This window comes from Maniola hyperantus, chromosome 28 (genome assembly GCF_902806685.2).
Source record: "Maniola hyperantus chromosome 28, iAphHyp1.2, whole genome shotgun sequence".
In the NCBI taxonomy this organism is placed as follows: domain Eukaryota; kingdom Metazoa; phylum Arthropoda; class Insecta; order Lepidoptera; family Nymphalidae; genus Maniola; species Maniola hyperantus.
In genome coordinates, this window is record NC_048563.1 from 2,006,013 (window position 1) to 2,027,676 (window position 21,664).

Here is a 21,664-nt window from a genome sequence, read left to right on the forward strand (position 1 = left end):
TGCGGGTGTGACGGGCGTCTCCCCGCCTCATACCCCGATTTCCATGTTGACCTTACGCGGTCTATAGGTACTAATTAGCTTATGCTCGTGACTTCATCCGCGTGGACTACACAAATTTGAAACCCCTATTTCACCCCCTTAGGAGTTGAATTTTCAAAAATCGTTTCTTAGCGGATGCCTACGTCATAATAGCTATCTGCATACCAAATGTCAACCCAATCCGTCCAGTGGTTTGAGCTGTGCGTTGATAGATCAGTCAGTCAGTCAGACATCTTTTCCTTTAATATACGCGACTTCGTCCGCGTGGATTTTGAAATCCCGTGGGAACTCTATGATTTTCCGGGATAAAGTGTAGCATATGTCCTTCCCCGGGATGCAAGCTAACTCTGTACCAAATTTCATCAAAATCCGTTGAACGGATGGTCCGTGAAAAGCTAGCAGACAGACAGACAGACACACTTTCGCATTTATAAAATTAGTATAGAATGTATATATATATATTTTTTTATTGATCAAACATAGGTACACTTAAACATACTTACTTACGAGAACTAATACATAAAATACATAATAACAAAACCAATTTGTTAAGTAGGTAGGTATACAGAAAAATCGACTGTCCCTAAGCTAGGTATACACCTGTGTTTTAGGCGACAGCACTCTCCTTAAAATTGATGGCTCATTTTATATACAAAAGAAAAGGAATCTGCATGTAAGGTAGATATTATAAAATTTAACATGTTTACTATAATTATTAGAACTATAACTATTAGTGAGTGTATGTATGTGTGTGTGTGTGTGTGTGTGTGTGTGTGTGTGTGTGTGTGTGTGTGTGTGTGTGTGTGTGTGGGTGTGGGTGTGGGTGTGGGTGTGGGTGTGGGTGTGTGTATTATATATTTATTTTGTAAATAATAATGTACATTTTAATAATATATTGTAATATATATTTGATATAATATATTATATTAAAATTTCCAACAGCTTTTCAGTCTCCGAATATGTTCGTGTGAGCAACCATTCTTTAACTTTTTTTTTGCATTCGTTTTTATTTAAGGGATAAATATTTAAGGCTTTATTAATTTCATTATAAATTCTACTACTAATGATATAGTATTGTCTCCCTGCAAGTTTACTTTTATGTCTACCCGTTTTAAATATTAGATCCATTCTTCTCTTTTCTAGGTTTGTATCGAAATTTAGGGAATTATGTTTACGTATTATAATTTGTAGTAAATAGAGCTGGCGAACCGTAAGAACCTTGCAATCTCTATATAGATCTATTGTTGGGAATCTAAAAGGTCTGTTTGTCATAACTTTTAAAATAGCTCTTTGTGCTCTCTCTAGCTGTAACAGCAATGTTTTATTGCTACCTCCCCAGACCGATATGCAATACATGAGTAGCGATTTTACTATTGCAGAATATACCATAAAGATAGTACACTTATTTGCTGACGACCTAAGATTTTTAAATATATATATCAATTTCCTTATTTTTGATGTCAAATTAGATATGTGCAATTTCCAAGACAAAGTATTATCTATAAGTAGCCCAAGATATTTTATATTAGTAGCATATTCTACAACAGGGCATGAACAAAATGAGTTCTTAACAAAAGAATTGCATGTATGCGCTTTCAGTACGCATTTATCGGCGGAAGGTTGAGAGGTAGCTGAGGGTGAAAAAGTGAGGAATTTAGTTTTACTAATATTTAAGCTAAGCAAATTAGACGCCAACCAAACTGATACTTTTTTTAAGGCAATCTCGGCATTTTCGAATGCTTTTTCCCACGTATTGCCTGTAATTAATAAAACGGTATCATCTGCATAAGTTATAATTTTGCAGTTCGGAATAGACAGGCGACAGAGATTGTTTATGTAGATAAGGAATAGCGTAGGGCCCAAAATGCTTCCCTGAGGAACACCATAGGAAAGTGGCATGTCGTCGCTAAGGTATTCATTTACCTTAACTTGCTGCGTACGGTTTGTCAAGTAGTCTTTGAAAATGTCCAGTGCTATTCCCCTGATTCCTATTTTATCTAAATTTCCCAGTAGTATGGGGATAGAAACAGTGTCAAAGGCTTTGGACAAATCCAGAAATACACCAATGCATTTTAATCTCCGGTCTAGTGATCTAGTAATGCTTTCAGTAAGGTCAAGAGCAGCATCTTCCGTAGATTTATTTTTCCTGAAACCATATTGATTTGGAGATAAGATATTTTGATTTTCTAAGTAGTTGATTAATCTTTTATTTAAGGCCTTCTCAAATATCTTTGAAAGTGCTGTAAGCATAGATATAGGTCTATAATTGTTGACACTGCTTCTATCGCCATTTTTATGTACTGGTGTAACTAATGCCTTCTTGAAACAGTTCGGAAAGATACCTTTTGACCAAGAGATATTACAAATTTTAGTGATAATTGGAGCTAAGGTAGAACAACTTAATTTTAAAACCTTAGTTGGAATACCATCATATCCAACTGCACTATTTAATTTAAGACTCATTATAATTGTTTCTATTTCTTTTTGATCTACTGGTAAGATCCCAAAAGAGTTAACAGGGGAAAGGTAATCATCCGTGTTGTCAATTTGGGAAAAGTTCGGTTTTGAGAGTATTTGTGTCGCTAAACTATTTCCCACATCTACAAAATATCTGTTTACAGAATTGAGAGAAGTTTTTGGATCAATTTGAAGTTGTAGTAGTTCATTTGGAGGAGACGATGTAGAAGTAATATTTGCAACTTTCTTAATAACCTGCCAAGTACCTTTTGAATTGTTCTTAGTTTTTTCAAATTCTAGCTTTTCATAGTCTCTCTTTAGTCGTTTTAAAAGATTATTACAAAAATTTTTGTATCGATAATACGTTATTTTTAAGATTTCATTATCAGGTGAAGTCTTATGTTTTTTGTGCAAACGGTCCCGATGTTTAATACATTTTAAAAGTCCAGGAGTAATCCAGGGCTTTATTACTGCTTTTTTCCGTGATGTATGAACAATTTTTGTGTTTGTCTTAATAATGCTACCCAGAGTATCAACCAATAAATTTGCAGCACAGTTCGGATCTTGCATGTCAGCTATTTTGTTAAAATTATATTCATCGATGCTCTTTTTGACGCCTATATAATCAATAATGTGTCGATTTTTTGAGACGTATTGCCAGGGGATTTTCATATCAAGACACACAATTGTTGGCGAGTGATCAGTAACCGATGCATCCAAAACTAGTGTAGTATTTTTGAATTGTGTTTTTAATAATATATGGTCGATGCAGTTTTTATCATGAGTTGGGAAAAAATGAGTTGGAAGGAGACCATAACTACTAATAAAATTAAGATACTCATGGGAACGATTATCACTACTTGTTTCAGTAATATTAATATTTATGTCACCCACTACAACAAGAGATTTATGTCTCAGATCATGAAGAACCGTAGCAAAACTGTTTAGAAAATTGTCTATTTGTTTAAAAGAGGGAGATCGATAAATAGCAATGAGAAATAATTTATCATTTAAATGTTTTTTATTCATGTTAACTTTTTACAAGTACTTATGAATAGTCAGGTAGTTTTAATTTACCACTGGTTCGGAATGCCGTTCCTATCGAGAAGAACCAGCAAGAAACTCGGCGGTTGCTCTTTTTAATTTTTCAATAGTAATAAAGTATGGATAACACCCAAATTATCAATTTCAAGTTAAATACAAACGACATATGTAAAAGTAAGTAAACTAAAACATGTTCTCGTTATATATCTACAACATTATGTTAAATTAATTATCGTAATGAATTTAGTACTTATTGGAAATTTAATTGCTTTTGCTACCCACCCTATCAACTGAAAACTAAAGAAAATTTCTGTATTTAAAACAGCTAATAATCGTGAAAGTCTGTCTGTTGTTTGCAACAGTCCAACGGATCCATGTGATTTTTCGTTCAAAATCAAAACTACAGTGTACGGCGGCAGGAGATATGATTGCACATCGAACTATAGAAAGAGATTTCGGCTTCGTAGAGCGTCGTCTCTGTCACTCATACCCATAGAGCAGAAACAAAGAGGAGTTGGCCTAAGCAACTGTGCACTGTGATTTTCAACTAGGTCCTGACGTCATCACTGTGGGCGGGGCCTTAGTTAGTATGCTGTCTGCGTTCGTCAGGTTCACATATATTGAGACTCGTATTATCGGTGTGTTTTCGCGTTTTTAAGAACAAAAGGATGAAGTGTTGTGTTTTATCGTGTCAAAGTTATTCAGACAGACGTTCTGATGCTATGAATGGTATCACATTTCATTTGTAAGTAATTTTATACGTAATTATTAAAATAGTTCTAGATTATTGACATCTAGTGTGAGATAGCTGAACTATGTAGTGACATCAATATATCGATGTTAGGTCGCTAAGCGAGTAGTTTTGCTACTAACCCGCAGATGGAAAATTGAGAAGTGGGCGGCGTTCCACAACCCCTCACCCCGCAAAATGTCACTCGATATTTCATAGGGAAATCTTAATACAACATCTCCTCTTTGTTTCTGCTCTATGCTCATACCTATAGTCCGCGCTAAACCGATGCAGGCGAGCGCGGTGGCGTGCGGAGCGTCCCCCCGCCTCATACCCCGATTGCCAGATAGTAAGGCATAAATCCGAAAACCAGGAATTTGTGGTTAGACCAAAAAATTAAAATGTATTTTCAATTTTCAAAGTAACATAAGTATAGAACAGAATAGAATGTTTTTTTATTCATGTAAACTTTTTACAAGTGCTTATGAATAGTCAGTTAGTTTTAATTTATCACCATATACCAAGTAGGGTATCATTATGATACCTTTCTTTTATGAGGGCTTTCTTTACCTGCACATCCTCAGATTTTTATTTATTTTCACGCATTTTTTCGTTTTTGATGTACCGTGCAAAATGTTGAAAAACATACCAGAGTACGGAACCCCTCGGTGCGCGAGTCTTACTCGCACTTTGCCGGTTTTTAAAGACCATTAGGCTAACATGTGCACCACGAGAAGATTTTGTCTACGCATTTACTCGTCTTATTTGTATGAAGAGACACGAGATAATGCGTAGACAAAATTTTCTCGCGGGGCGCATGTTAGTTATTCTGGAAAGGGAAACAAAGAGTTCCCAGAATTTTAAAAACTAAAATCCACGCGGACGAAGTCGCGAGTATAAGCTAGTATGTATATTATATACTTGTACCTAAGTAACAGTATAATAAACGAATTCAAAATATTATCTTATTGTCATAGCGCCTGTATTGTAGTCGACGTATCTTCACTTGCCTTTAGCAGATTATTTGGGTAAGTATTTTAAAATATATTTTAGAGTATAAAAACCGGCCAAGTGCGAGTCAGGCTCGCGCAATGAGTGTTCCGTACTACAGTCGTATTTTTTCGACATTTTGCACGATAATTCAAAAACTATGATGCATAAAAATAAATAAAAACCTGATTTAGAATGTACAGGTGAAGACCTTTCATATGATACCCCACTTGATATAGTCACTCACTTCGAAAGTTGAAAATACTAATTATTAGTTCATGACCACAATTTAATTTTTTTTGTGTGATCTAAGCCTAAATTCACGGTTTTCAGATTTTTCCCCAAATGTCAGCTATAAGATCTACCTACCTGCCAAATTTCATGATTCTAGGTCAACGGGAAGTACCCTGTAGGTTTCTTGACAGAAAGACCTCATACCCCGATTGCGATCGCAGACTATAAGTAATTTTTTTTTAAAAAAGGTGGATAGTTACCAAAAATCCTAACTTAATTCATAAAATTGTATAGGTAGGTATATTACATGTAAGTAACAAGTTTCGAATTCGCATTACATACAATTAAAATACATTTTGCATATATATGTAGCTATAGAAGGTTGAAATTAACACCTATCTATATGTCGCAATATTATGCCACAGCTTAGAAACCATACAGTGGGGAAGAAACAGAGGTGCGGCCTACGAGCTGAAGTATGCGGCAGAAAGTAATGTATATCGACATTTAGAAGGAGATAGCAGATTTGTAGAGCGTTGTCCCTATCATTGAGACCGACAAAACGTCATATAGGTATGAGTGACAGAGACAACGCTCTACAAAGGCGAAATCGCATTCCAAAGGCCAATGTACATAACTTTCTGCCTCCGTACTGTACAGAATGCGGCCAAAGGTGATAAACATCGATCTTTAGAAGGAGACAGCAGATTTGTAGAGCACTGTCTCGGTCGTTGAGACCGACAAACCGTCATATAGGTATGAGTGACAGAGACAACGCTCTACAAAACCGAAATGGCTTTCTAAAGGCATATTGCGGTGCAAACGCCTCATGTGAGCTTATGTGGCTTTTAGAAGTTGTAACGCAACCTGAAGTGTAAAAGAATTCACACTGCTGGCTGGCTTAGCTGTCATCATCAAAACCAATCCCGGCACACTACTGAGCACGGATCTCAGTTCAGAACAGTTAGGGAACTTCTAACAAAACGTCGAGGCTTTTCCTACGCTGGCAGGCGTCAAATGCTACCTACATTTGACGCTAGGTAGGCTACGAAACGACCAGTTTTCCTTGATTTCACGTCACCCATAGAACATCACTACCCCTATTATAAATGTGAAAGTATGTTTGTTTGTTGGTTTGTCCTTCAATCACGTTGCAACGGAGCAACGGATTGACGTGATTTTTTGCATGGGTATAGTTTAAGATCTGGAAAAGAACATAGGCTACTTTTATCCCGGAAAATCAAAGAGTTCCCACGGGATTTTTAAAAACATAAACCCACGCGTACAAAGTCGCGGGCATCAGCTAGTAGCCTAATATTTGACAGATGTTGATTCAGGATCAAAACCGATAGTTTCCTCACTCTAGTTCTCTCTAGTTAGCTATCATCGTCTCAACTCATCGCCGCGCCGGCTCACTACAGAGCACGGGTCTCCTCTCAGAGTGAGAAGGGTTTTCATTAATCATGCTTAGAGGTATTAGTGAAACGTAACCCGTTGACCAACTGTATACGATTGCCAAACTGTGAATATACAAACAACTTGGTTATTGAAATTCCTACGCATTGTTTGCTGATGTTAGCGTGTTTGTTTGTTGCGACATACCTCCTCACGTGTCAGTTTAGAAATTAGAATGTCTTAACTCATAGTATCGACTATTAATGTCGTCGTCCGATATCAATCAATGTTTTCTCAGCGTTTTATAAAACAAAGCTTTACTTTCGAAAGTGTTTTTACTATTATAGTATTAATCCATATCAAAATAAAATTGTTCGTCATCTCAAGTGCTTAATTTAAACCAAAATTTTTAATAAAAATAAATTTAGAATAATATCTTAGGAGATATCACGAAATTAAAATAATGGCGACGGCCGTGGCAGTCCGGCAGGGCAGGGACAGGAGTGTAGAAGTTGGGTAGAGAGGTGCGAGGGGCACAACGACGTGATTTTTTGCGTGGATATAGTTAAAGACCTGAAGAGTGACATCCTACTTTTGTATTTTTAAAAACCTAAATCTATGCGGACGAAGTCGCGGGTATCAGCTAGTTGGTTTATAAAGCGTGTAAATATATATCATAAGTAGACTTAAAAAGTAATTTGCATGCCAGTTAGTTGGAAAGCGGGCCTGTGCAGCATGCACACGCTAACGAGGTGTTAATCTGTTTGTCCTTGTCACACTACGCGCAAGGTGACACCGCCGGCGGGGTCATTACCTAAAACGTTGCAGTAGCGACAGCAACGCGACAGCAGTAGCAATGCGACAGTTCATTTGCTGTCTCTTTTCTTTTTCTTATTTTGCTTTGTGTCTATTGCTGTCTTTCTGTAGCCGCTGTTACGTGTGACGTTTGACAGTAATGATCGCGAGATTTACGCCTGTCGCAAGCCTGTCGCGAGATACGTAAGCAGTAAGCACCCCGCGGCAAACTATACAATGGAATTTAGTAATTACACGCATATCAGAGTGAACTAGAGTGTGGGAACTCTCGATTTAATCCTGAATCGACGATATGCCAAATATTAGGCTATCTTCTCTTTCTATAATATAAAAATGAATCACTAAATGTGTTGGTCATCACAAATCTCGAGAACAGCTGAACCGATTTCGCTAATTCTTTTTTTATAATATTCCTTGAAGTGCGAGGATGGTTCTTACGGAGAGAAAAAATTAATTCAACCTCCCCCTCAATTTTCTAAACTCCACCCGAGCGAAGCCGGGGCGGTTCAGCTAGTGGTGATATTAAATTGTGGCGGTTGCCACAGTAGAGACTAGATGGCGCTGTTCAATAGATGACATAGTCCCGAACAAATGTACCGCCGACAGTACTCGCACTAACAGAGTGTTCTGCAATCTGGACTATATATAGAAGTTTCCAGATACAACCGTTCGGCCCAGCTGGCGCTACCGAGCACAACCAACCGCTCGGTGGGAGATCTCCCTTTGGTACGGTCGAGCCTGCACACCGCTCCCGTACAAAATCATAGAAAAATAAGGCTGCATTAGGACGCCTGCCAGTGACGTCGAAGCCTCGAAGTTTTGTTAGCAGTGTCTTCGTCATCACCTGTGGACGTCCACTGTTGGACATAGAAAAGCCCCTAGAAATGTCTTAACTGTCGTGAACTGTGTCATGCGGATATGAAATCAATTTCTGAAATCAGTACCCTTATTATAAATGCGAAAGTGTATTTGTTTGCTGGTTAATTGGTTTGTTGTTTGTCCTTCAATCACGTCGTAACGGTGCAACGGATTGACGTGAGTTATTGCATGGGTATAGTTAAAGACTTGGAGAGTGACATAGGCTACTTTTTATCCCGGAAAATCAAAGTGCTCCCGGGATTTTTAAAAAACCTAATTCCACGCGGACGAAGTCGCGGACATCAGCTAGTTAAGCAATAAAGGTGTTTAAATTAAATTAAATTGATATATTTTAGCGTTTAAACTACCGTGAGTGATTTCCATTATAAATAATATCTGTCCCAGCTGTACACACGTGGTCGTCCCCCCCCCCCCCCCCCCCCGCCGCCACCCTCACAACGGGCTCTACGGGCATCGGCACGCTCGGCCCGCAGTCAAAACTGCGGCGCGTGCGCGAACTGACTCCCTTGAAAAAGGACCCTGGATGGGTTCGAAACTAGTCGGGCTAACGTCGACTAAGCACGTGAGTACAGCCGGGACAGATATTGTTTATAAATTGATATAGCAATTAAACTACGTTATCTGACATAGATAACAACGCAAATGGGGGTATTAAAGAGACTTAAGTGGTTCGTTCGAAATTATCATTTTTATTTGTTCTTACTAATACCACACGAGTAGATATTGTAGACCAGAGGGGAAGCTTCACACTAGCTCACACACACCACGACGTGCCAAGGACGCTCCGTGCGCCCAGTTTGGCGGCAAACGGAGCGTCCGTGACACGTCGTGACTCGTGGTGTGCGTGAGCTGCGCTAGAGTGAGTGAACCTACAGCCAGCCGCTAGTATGAAGCTTCCCCTCTGGTCTATATATCTACTCGTGTGCTAATACCATACATTTACTTGGGCATTTATATCATTTAAGTACATAATAATATAATCAATGTTATCTAAATATAAAACAGACTAGGTTATGCTCGCGACTTCGTCCGCGTGGACTACAAAAATTTCAAACCCCTATTTCACCCCCTTAGGGGTTGAATTTTCAAAAATCCTTTCTTTGCGAATGCCTACGTCATAACAGCTATCTATGTAGTATCTGCATGCCGAATTTCAGCCCGATCCGTATGCGTTGATAGATCAGCCAGTCAGTCAGTCAACTTTTCATTTTATATTTGAGATAGAATAAAAATTCAAGTCACAATCGACTTTTTAGATTTATTTGATAAGCACTGAAAACAATATGTTTTCTTTTGTTTCAGTACTCACAATAAAGAAAAGAAAAAGAAAACGTGAGGAAAAAATGAAACAACGCCATCTACCGTCAAGAGTAAGCAACACGTAACGCCGTCTATCGGAGGAGGTGGTTAAAATGCTTCCGGGAAACCCCCTATAGACGCAATGCCCCGATTAAAATATGCGTCTATTCTGCGTGTACTGGTTATATTGGGGCTGTTCTGTCTATGGGTGCAAATCATGCTGTCGGCGACCAACGGTGCCATGGAGAAGGATAGTGGTGAGTTACTGTGGGTGCGAGCGAGACACACTATCTCTCTGTCTTTCACTCGTAGAGAGTAAAGTATGCGTCTATTCTGCGTGTACGGGTTATATTGCGACTGTTCTGTCTATGGGTGCAAATCATGCTGTCGGCGACCAACGGTGCCATGGAGAAGGATAGTGGTGAGTTACTGTGGGTTGCGAGCGAGACACACTATCTCTCTGTCTTTCACTCGTAGAGAGTAAAGTATGCGTCTATTCTGCGTGTACGGGTTATATTGCGACTGTTCTTGTCTATGGGTGCAAATCATGCTGTCGGCGACCAACGGTGCCATGGAGAAGGATAGTGGTGAGTTACTGTGGGTGCGAGCGAGACACACTATCTCTCTGTCTTTCACTCGTAGAGAGTAAAGTATGCGTCTATTCTGCGTGTACTGGTTATATTGGGGCTGTTCTGTCTATGGGTGCAAATCATGCTGTCGGCGACCAACGGTGCCATGGAGAAGGATAGTGGTGAGTTACTGTGGGTGCGAGCGAGACACACTATCTCTCTGTCTTTCACTCGTAGAGAGTAAAGTATGCGTCTATTCTGCATGTACTGGTTATATTGCGACTGTTCTTGTCTATGGGTGCAAATCATGCTGTCGGCGACCAACGGTGCCATGGAGAAGGATAGTGGTGAGTTACTGTGGGTGCGAGCGAGACACACTATCTCTCTGTCTTTCACTCGTAGAGAGTAAAGTATGCGTCTATTCTGCGTGTACGGGTTATATTGCGACTGTTCTGTCTATGGGTGCAAATCATGCTGTCGGCGACCAACGGTGCCATGGAGAAGGATAGTGGTGAGTTACTGTGGGTGCGAGCGAGACACACTATCTCTCTGTCTTTCACTCGTAGAGAGTAAAGTATGCGTCTATTCTGCGTGTACTGGTTATATTGGGGCTGTTCTGTCTATGGGTGCAAATCATGCTGTCGGCGACCAACGGTGCCATGGAGAAGGATAGTGGTGAGTTACTGTGGGTGCGAGCGAGACACACTATCTCTCTGTCTTTCACTCGTAGAGAGTAAAGTATGCGTCTATTCTGCATGTACTGGTTATATTGCGACTGTTCTTGTCTATGGGTGCAAATCATGCTGTCGGCGACCAACGGTGCCATGGAGAAGGATAGTGGTGAGTTACTGTGGGTGCGAGCGAGACACACTATCTCTCTGTCTTTCACTCGTAGAGAGTAAAGTATGCGTCTATTCTGCGTGTACGGGTTATATTGCGACTGTTCTGTCTATGGGTGCAAATCATGCTGTCGGCGACCAACGGTGCCATGGAGAAGGATAGTGGTGAGTTACTGTGGGTGCGAGCGAGACACACTATCTCTCTGTCTTTCACTCGTAGAGAGTAAAGTATGCGTCTATTCTGCGTGTACTGGTTATATTGGGGCTGTTCTGTCTATGGGTGCAAATCATGCTGTCGGCGACCAACGGTGCCATGGAGAAGGATAGTGGTGAGTTACTGTGGGTGCGAGCGAGACACACTATCTCTCTGTCTTTCACTCGTAGAGAGTAAAGTATGCGTCTATTCTGCATGTACTGGTTATATTGCGACTGTTCTTGTCTATGGGTGCAAATCATGCTGTCGGCGACCAACGGTGCCATGGAGAAGGATAGTGGTGAGTTACTGTGGGTGCGAGCGAGACACACTATCTCTCTGTCTTTCACTCGTAGAGAGTAAAGTATGCATCTATTCTGCGTGTACGGGTTATATTGCGACTGTTCTGTCTATGGGTGCAAATCATGCTGTCGGCGACCAACGGTGCCATGGAGAAGGATAGTGGTGAGTTACTGTGGGTGCGAGCGAGACACACTATCTCTCTGTCTTTCACTCGTAGAGAGTAAAGTATGCGTCTATTCTGCGTGTACTGGTTATATTGGGGCTGTTCTGTCTATGGGTGCAAATCATGCTGTCGGCGACCAACGGTGCCATGGAGAAGGATAGTGGTGAGTTACTGTGGGTGCGAGCGAGACATACTATCTCTCTGTCTTTCACTCGTAGAGAGTAAAGTATGCGTCTATTCTGCGTATACTGGTTATATTGCGACTGTTCTGTCTATGGGTGCAAATCATGCTGTCGGCGACTAACGGCGCCATGGCGAAGGATAGTGGGTATCGTGGGTATAGTGGGTGGGTGGGTAGTATCTGTGGGTGCGGGCGAGACGGACTATATCTCTGTCTCTCTCGCTCGTAGAGAGTAAAATATGCGTCTTTCAACATCTAAACTACGTTATTGAAAAATTAGTTTTTTTTACAATATGGGCACATAAAAACTATGCTAAACTAGCTGACCCGGCGATCTTCGTACCGCCTAACAGTCAACATTTAGCCTAATAGAAAAGTGTTGTTTTTAGACTTTTTCAGGCAATTTTTTAAACTTTTCTCTCCGTAAGAACCATCCTCGTACTTCAAGGAATATTATAAAAAAAGAATTAGCGAAATCGGTTCAGTTGTTCTCGAGATTTGCGATCAGCAACACATTCAGCGATTCATTTTTATATTATAGAAAGATAATACTATCACGACTATCGTGACAAATAGCTAACGAGTTACAGTCGACCAAGATAAATGTGCAGTTAGTTGATACGGCGGAGAAGCAATTCAACTGAAAATATAACTTTGTTTTGAGGAACCCAACTTTATGCTCAATTTTATTTTGGGTTGTTTTTCGAAGTTCGTGTTACAGGTATTTTGAGTTCTGAGTTCTGACACAAAATTGAAAAAGTTTCAAAATTTTTAAAATTCAAAATTTCAAAATTTTTCCAGGTACTAATTCAAAAACAGCCATACCAATTCAACAATATAACCCTAACACCAGTGATATGATAAGCATTAATGAATTGGCGATAACAGGTTTTTTTTAATTTTTCCAAAAGTTTTTTCTTTATCTGTGTCGATTTTTTTTTGTCTTTTTCTACATCATATAATTATTTGTTACTTTTTGGACGCTAACAATTTTAAAATACATGTTTTTTATCTCTTATATCGAGAAAAATATATGCGCACACTTACAGTATAGTCCGTAAAAAATGACTTCTTCACGCGCCATATGAACTTAATGGGTCAACTGTCATGTCAAAATTACTTAACTTAAGTTAAGTTAATCTTTAAAATAAGGACTGAAATCGTACTTTTGACATCAAATTTAAAACAAAAAATGGCGCGTGAGGAGTTTTTTGCGCGTTATACCCGGCAGTATAATGCGTACAAAATGAGAGAACTCACTCGCCATTTTAAATATATGTGTCAACTGACAAGTCAAAAGTACGGTTTACCTCTAAATTAAGAACTAAAATCCTACTTTTGACATGAACGTTGACACAATAGAGTCAAAATGGCGAGTGAGATCTCTAAATGTACGCATTATACTGAATAGGCTAGTTGACCCTTTTATTAAGTAGGTCTTAAATGGTTAATATTTGTCCTATTAGATCAAAAAAATTAACACTATATTTTTTTGCGGCCTAAAAACCGTAAAACTTTAATTTAAAAATATATTTTTCTTAGACAGGTGAAAACACTGTCGGCCATGTTTGGCCGATAGATTATCTGTGCTCTGACGTCATGCATTTGTAAACAACAGCACAACCTCCCAAAGTTTAATAAATATGACTTCTATACTACACTAGCGGCACGCTATGATGGCCGGTTTGACACATTACAATAGTGATGTGGAATGTCAATTTATTCTCGAACAAAAAACAATTAAGTTTTGTTTTTGTACCTGATTAAATAGGTTTAATAAAACAAAAATGTATATGTTTATTTAATTTATTTGAACGAACTGAATATTTGAACGAAAATGAATATACATACTTTATATGCACACAAGAAACATATGAATACAAAAGATACCGAAAAAGGTGCCACAAAAGGCCATAATTAATCAGATTCGTCCATACTACTATTTTCACTGTCGTCACTGCTATCATCACATACATTAATAATTATATGTTCGTTTTCTATAATATTATCTATTTTCACATCTCTTTCATAATCTTCCCTTATTAATTTAACAGTTCTATTCACAACCTTTTCCCAGTCTCCTTTAGTCACATGTTCACAAGCTTCTTCTAATAATTTTAGCATTTTTTTTGTGGTAAATGGGGGTTCTGTATTGTGTCTTGCAGCATATCCCTTAATTTGAGCCCACACCAACTCAATCGCATTATACTCACAATGGTAAGGCGGTAACCGTATAACTCTGTGCCCATGTTCTAATGCTATTTCGTCAATGACGTATCGGATCTTGGTTGGTTTGTTTTCTTTTAAAAGACGTACTAATTCCGCTTTTAACATATTCATGTTTGCATCTACGCCATTTTTACGAAGCCATGCGACGATATCAGCTTTCTTTTGGGATTGGGCAGGTGGCTTGTCAATTTGCATCGAGTGGTATGGGGCGTTGTCCATAATTATAATAGATGGTTCAGGGAGGCTACACAACATTGAGGTAAACCATTCAGTAAACTTTTCTCCATTCATGTCTTCATGATAGTCTCCAGTGGTTTTTGACGCAAAAGCCATGAGAGAACCTTCGACAAACCCGTTGATGGTTCCGGCGTGACAAATTATAAGTCGCGATCCTTTTCCTACAGGAACTTTGGAAGTAGATGCTGCTGTGTCATCGTTCCAAGAACGGCCTACAGTATGGTTAGCATTAAGCCATGTTTCATCCAAGAACACAACATTTTGCCAATTTTTGATTTCTTTCACTTGCCGTAAAAAAGTATACCTTGCCATCGCTATATCAAATCTTTCCATCAATATTTTGCGTTTGTTACATTTTTTGTATCGAAATCCAATGGTCTTCAAAATCTTCGTTAAAGAACTTTCCCCACCGAAGAATAATCCAGCTTCCTTCAGTGAATGCACCAACTTTTTTCTTGTTGGATACTCCTTCTGTAAATAGTAGCCGTAAACATGTCTTCGGATAGCATCGGCATCAAAGCTATCGATGCCTACGACTGGTTTTGCTCGTTTTCTCTTTTTTGGTGTGTGAAGTTTATTTTCTTCTGTGCCAGTCTCGCCATATTTTTTTTTAGTTATCCGTCTAACAGTTCGTTGTCCAATATTAAGCGCATCAGCTACGCGTTCAACCACTGACGTTATAGGTAAAATTGGCCCTCCATTTTGAGCTTCACGATCGAAATAGTTACGAAGGCGTATTAGGAACTCACGTGTCTGACTATTTAGAACAGTTCTCTGCGTACGTTCGGTCATATCGACGAAATCCACAACAAAGGGCTTGAACAGAGTCCAAATTAACGAGCAAGGGTCAACAGTAATGCAGTATCAATATTTGAAATCCAAAGCCAGGTCAAAACTATATCACAATCGCATTGCACTGACAGTTTATACTTTTCGAAGCAACGTCAATTCGAAACTGCTTTGTTTTGCATTGAGCATTGACGCGAGTTTGCCGGAGGTAGTAGTTGTGCTAGCCAGCGATCCTATGTGACGATCGTATTAGATTCCATTTTTAAAAATTTATTGATATTTTTTTGCGATTTCAGAGGTTTGTCCACATAGTGAAAATTGTTCATATTCACAAGTACATTCACCCCTTAAATGGTGCAAACTGATTTTTCTACACTTGTATACATTTAAGAAATCAATTTAATAAATAAATTTTGAGTCCTAAACCTAAAACTACATTCGATAAAATTTATGAATCTCTGCACATCACTATCGTCAATAAAGTAATACAATTATTTCCTTCAAAGTCGTTATCAATTAATACGGAACTTCATGAGCGGACAAACGTCAAACCGGCCATCATAGCGTGCCGCTAGTTTAGTTTACATGAAAAATATAGTAATTATCGTTATTGTATCATCCGAGAATGTAAAAAAAGTAGATAATTTAAAGTCCTGACAAACTTTTACGGACTTTAAATTTTATATATATGGATACTACGTTAGTCCACGCGTGACATAGGGATGACATTTCTTTGTTTACATATTTAATGACGTCACATCATGGCTGACAGCGTTTTCTGCGTTTCAAATAAAAATAAAAATTGTATTTTTTTAAATTCGATTTATATATCCATCCTGCGTTTTTAATAATTGTTATTGATATATTTCGTTGTCTTAAGCAAAATACTATAATAAATAATCATTTATTGGACGAAATTAGATATGAGTCAAGTAGCCTATTGTATCATTTTCATCCTGTGTATAAAACAAAGTGCGTGTTACGATTTGGAACTTTTTAATAATATATTTAATTAATATGTTTTTGGCAAATATATTTGTATTCCGTACGGTCTGTTTTTATTTTTTTGGTGGTGGCAGTTATATTCTCTGTGTCATATAAGTCCCGCAAATTAGAGCCTCAATAGCTCACCCGGTAAAGGAGTGAACTGAAAGGGGAATATTAGTCATTTAACATGGCTAATATTCTTTATTAAAAACAAAATTGCTAATGCGCGTGGCTGCCATTTTAGTGACGTCAGCACTAGACACAACCAGTACCGTTGACAAAACTGTCGCTAGAGTACGCGTATCGTGTTTTGAATAATTGCAAATTCACACATTTTGTTTCGTTTTTGTTTGTTAAGTTTTTTGTTAATTTGTTTTTTTCCTTTTTTTTGTTAAATATGAGTAGGAAAACAATTTATAGTCGTGCCCGTGAGATTATTATTAAAGCAGACGATTATTTTGCAAAAGAGAAGGAGGATTCAAAAATATTACTTACTTCAGAATATCACTCAATCGCTTAAAAATGCCTGTGGGCTCTGACACCAGTCGAGACGTGGTTATTTCGAAGCAACTTTTAAAAGAAATGTTACAACTATGTACTTCAAAATAAAACCAAGGTCATAGAGCGTGTACTCATTGAATACAAAGATACACAAATATTTACTACTTAATATAAAGTATTTTAAAAGAAAAATATGTATTGATAAAACTAATACACATATCAAAAATAAGTAATAAATTGTACTTAATAATAAATTTTACTATTACTGTAAGGTTTATACATTATTATAATTATTCTAAATTTTTTTTTGCCGACGGTATATTTTTATTTCGGCCGACGTCACGCCGATGTTAATGAGACATGGTTCCAGCGTAATAGCAATTTGCGGGTCTTATAATAGCCTACATGCCGATACGTCCAGCAGTTTGAGCTGTGCGTCGATAGATCAGTCAGTCAGTCACCTTTTCCTTTTATATATTTTTTAATTTATTTTATCAATAGTTTAAGAACGAACGCAGGCTAATTAGACTAATTGATAAAATTAATTACTTGAGACGTTTTAATTAATAAAACTATTTATATACGATGTGTTTTTGTGTAAATAAAATGTAAAATACCTATTTTTATTTATTATGTTTTTCTTAATCACACGTTCGAGTATTTTGACACGTTTTTTTTATTTGCAATTGTTTTACCCGGCTACGACGGCAAAGGAAGGGTAATTGTGTTTAACAGTCTATACAGGGTGTAACCAGAACGCTGGCAAAAACGAAGACAGGTGATATTCAGTGGCGTAGCTACCTAGGGGCAAGGCGGGATAGTGCCCCGGGGCCCTAAAGCTCAGGGGGCCCTCGAATCCTTACCAGAAAATCTCGATCGAACTAAACTTTTGAAAATTTCTCCCATTTTCAAAATAAATATGACAGGTTGCAACCTGACTTTAATCATGGCAACTCAATTGAGAGAAATTCGAAAGTTACTAAGGAATTCCCCTAAATTCTTTCTGTGAATGTATTTGTATATTTAATATTTTTACTTAACCAGATTAGATAGCAGTGGGGCCCCATTTTTTGATTTGCCCCAGGGCCCTTGGTTACCTAGCTACGCCACTGGTGATAGTACTGATGATTACTGATATGATACCACAAAAAAAAACGGTTCGCTTGTTTGGAGTGTTGGGGGTGTGGTAAGACCGAGACTAAGAGACTATATCTAAAATGATGAAACTCTTGATTTCAGAAGAGCTGATGAATACCAACGACACATCGGAACAGGTGCTGGCGTTGGTACCACCAGAACTGCACAAGTACTTGACAGTACACCCTAGGAATGCTACAGGTTAGTTTGACCCGTTGAGCCGGTTGAGCCCGTTGTGCCAGATCCTTTTTGCCACGCTCTAAAAACTGGAACCAACTCCCTTTGGCGGTGTTCTCAATAGATTACAATATGGGGTTACTAGCTGATGCTCGCGTTACCATTGCTTGTATATAAGTCCTGCAAATTGCTATTGCCCTGGAACCATGTCTCATTAACATCGAAATGACGTCATATTGACGTCAGCCGAAATAAAAATATACCATCAGCTCGAAACTTCAGTCTAGTGCTGACATCACTAAAATGGCAACCACGCGTGTTAGCAATTTGCGGGACTTATGATAAAAAAAAATCATTTTTCCATTGATTATAGGGTTATTCCCGTTGAGTCACATTCCCTGTGTGTGTAACACTGTGACTCAACGGGATTTTTTAAAAATAGTTGTCGCGTTGAGTAACACTGTTACCAGGGTTATATGACTTCGTAATAAACACATTAAGGCTACATTGAACAAGCAAAATGGCACCGACACCAATGCAACCTCAGTGACGTCTGGATTTCAAACGGGTCGTTCTTTAGTATCTAAGAGGTGGCCTGATTTATTTGGTTCAGAACCGTGAAAAATTTTGTTAGCTTGACCATATCTTGTCATTTATATCGATGCATTTTTCTATACTTTCAGCGAATTCAACCGAGAGATATGGGCCCAAGAATGTGTCGGACATCCTGCGAGCGATCCAGAGGGTGAACGAAGCGCAAACTATTTACAACGAAGACATCTTCGGGCCCGTGCAAAACGATACCGTCATTATTGCTATACAAGTGAGTTAAAAAAACGTCTAAAAAAACCAGCCAAATGCGGGATATTAAAACAAAAAATTGCCGTTATGTCACAGTGTGACTCAAGTTTTTTCACGTTCAGTTGTGACTCAACGGGAAAATAAAATACCTCTTGAGTCACACTGGGATTTTTCCCCCATTGAGTCACAGTGTTACGGTGGTGTGCTGTGTGACGGGAACAACCCGACACGACGGATAGACAACCAAGTGATCCTATAAAGGTTCCTTTTTTCTCTGGAGATGCGGAACGACATTTTGCACGATAAATCAAAAACTATGATGCATAAAAATAAATAGAAATCTGTTTCAGAATATACAGGTAAAGCCCTTTCATATGATACCCCACTTGGTATAGTTATCTTACTTTGAAAATTAAAAATGCAAATTATTTATTTATGAACACATTTTAATTTTTTTCTTTGTGATGTAACCACAAATTGACTATTTTCGGATTTATTCCTATTATGCTATAAGACCTACGTACGAGAGAGTGGACTATGGCCAATCCGTTCTCATACTATGAGAAGACTCGTGCTCTGTAGTGAGCCGGCTATAAGTTGATCATGATGAAGCTTTTTCTCAATATAATTATACTCGTATATATACGAAATATATTTTTTATTTATTATAAATTAAATTTTACGATGTTTTGGTGTTGGTAGAAATTTTGGTGTGGCTACCTTCCTTCTTGCCAGTATAAAGTCCTTGCCAGTGAGACCTGTCAAGCTAATCTTCTTTGGCATCAGTCTGGTATCTTTCGGCACTGTTAGTCTTCTCTTCTTCTTTTTCTCTTCTTTTTCTTTCTTCTGTTCTTCTCTCTTCGATTTAATAGGAGCGCACATCCAAATGTATTGTTGAGTGTCTGGTATGTCAGTTTGGAGTTTGAATTTTCTCGGCGCCTAAAAGTAAAGTTGTTAAGATTGAATCTAAATATATAAAAGGAAAAGGTGACTGACTGACTGATCTATCAACGCAAAGCTCAAACTACTGGATGGTTTGGGCTGAAATTTGGCATGCAGATAGCTATTATGATGTAGGCATCCGCTAAGAAAGGATTTTTGAAAATTCAACCCCCAAAGGGGTGGAAAATAGTGGTTTTAAATTTGAGTAGTCCACGCGGACGAAGTCGCGAGCATAAGCTAGTCCAAATATATAAAAGGAATAGGTGACTGACTGACTGACTATCAACGCACAGCTCAAACTACTGGACGGATCGGGCTGAAATTTGGCATGCAGATAGCTATTATGGCGTCGGCATCCGCTAAGAATGGATTTTTGAAAATTCAACCCCTAAGGGGGTGAACTAGGGGTTTGAAATTTGTGAAGTCTACGCGGACGAAGTTTTTCTTTTATATATTTTGTGAGAGTGAGGGAATAGATAATTCTGTGTTACCAAGTATTCTCGACATGTTTCGGACTCCGCAGGCGGTCTGTAGTGCGGTATGCGTTCCCTCTCGTAAATAAGACGTTTAGGAATACGCGCAAACTTCACTTTTGGAAAATCTGGCTTTTGATACCTGTAAAAAATTTAATTCATACAATCTTATCTAATACTAGCTGCTGCCCGCGATCTTGCTCGCTTGGATTTAGGTTTCTAAAAATCCCGTGGGAACTGTTTTTTCCGCGGGATTTTCTGTTGATTGAAGGAAAAATTTTGCAAATCGGGAAGCCTTGCAGAAATCGGTCTAACTCCACTTAAAAAAATTACGGGCTGAATTAAGAACCACGTACTTTTTGGAAGTCGGTTAAAAATTAAGTGGCGTTATGTGGCTTAAAAATTAAGTTGCACAGTGTGGCTCAAAGATAATATTTCTCACGTTCACTGACCGTGAAAAATATGTGGTTGTGACTCAACGGGAAAATAAAATTCCTATTGTGTCACACTGGGAATTTGTCCCCGTTGAGTCACAGTGTTACTCACGGGAGTGTGCTGTGTGACTCAATGGGAACAACCGGACACGACAGACAGACAACCAAGTGATCCTATAAGGGTTCCTTTATTCATTTTTGAGGTACGGAACCCTAAAAAGGAAGCCCTCACCAAACTAGATCCCAATGGTCCAACTTAATAGGTTCTGGCATTATTATCTTCATCCATCGTAGTATGTCACATCTGAAAAGTAAATAGAAAATGTCTTCCCGATCGTTTTTTTTTTTAATAGATATAACGAGCAGGCGACCTGATGTTAAGTGATTACCGCCGCCCATGAACATTTGCAGCACCAGAGGAGCCGCCGATGCGTTGCCGGCCTTTTAGGAATTAGTTGGTCCGCCCCTTGAATAACCCCATGTTATAATCTAGTGGGAACACCGCCGATGGGAGTTGGTTCCACAGTTTGCACGTGCGTGGAAAGAAGGATCTGGCGCAGCGGACGGTCGAAGTGCACCAGACACCCAAATGGTGAGGGTGAAATTCCTTACGGTGGCGCGCGGTGCGGTTGTAGAAAAAAGAGGGTGGAATGAGGTCAAAAAGCTCTTCAGAGCACTCCCCATTATACAGGCGATAGAACACACATAGAGAGCTAACGTCTCTGCGGTGCTCAAGGCTTTCCAACGATTCGGTTAGTTTGGGATCGTCCACAAGTCGAACAGCCCGCCTTTGGATCCGATCAAATGGAAGGAGTTGGTACTGGGG

At 38.8% G+C, this 21,664-nt stretch overlaps 1 protein-coding gene across 1 annotated transcript in view; it reads left to right on the forward strand.

Moving 5' to 3' along the window:
* The window catches only part of Mgat2 (alpha-1,6-mannosyl-glycoprotein 2-beta-N-acetylglucosaminyltransferase), a 55,409-nt gene that overhangs the window by 14,251 nt on the left and 19,494 nt on the right, over positions 1-21,664 (forward strand). Inside the window, exons 2-4 of the mRNA XM_034983117.2 lie at positions 9,887-10,140; positions 18,114-18,212; positions 18,872-19,011. Of these exons, the coding sequence (XP_034839008.1) occupies positions 10,026-10,140; positions 18,114-18,212; positions 18,872-19,011 (354 nt within the window). The 5' untranslated portion in view covers positions 9,887-10,025. The remainder of the gene's footprint in view (positions 1-9,886; positions 10,141-18,113; positions 18,213-18,871; positions 19,012-21,664) is intronic.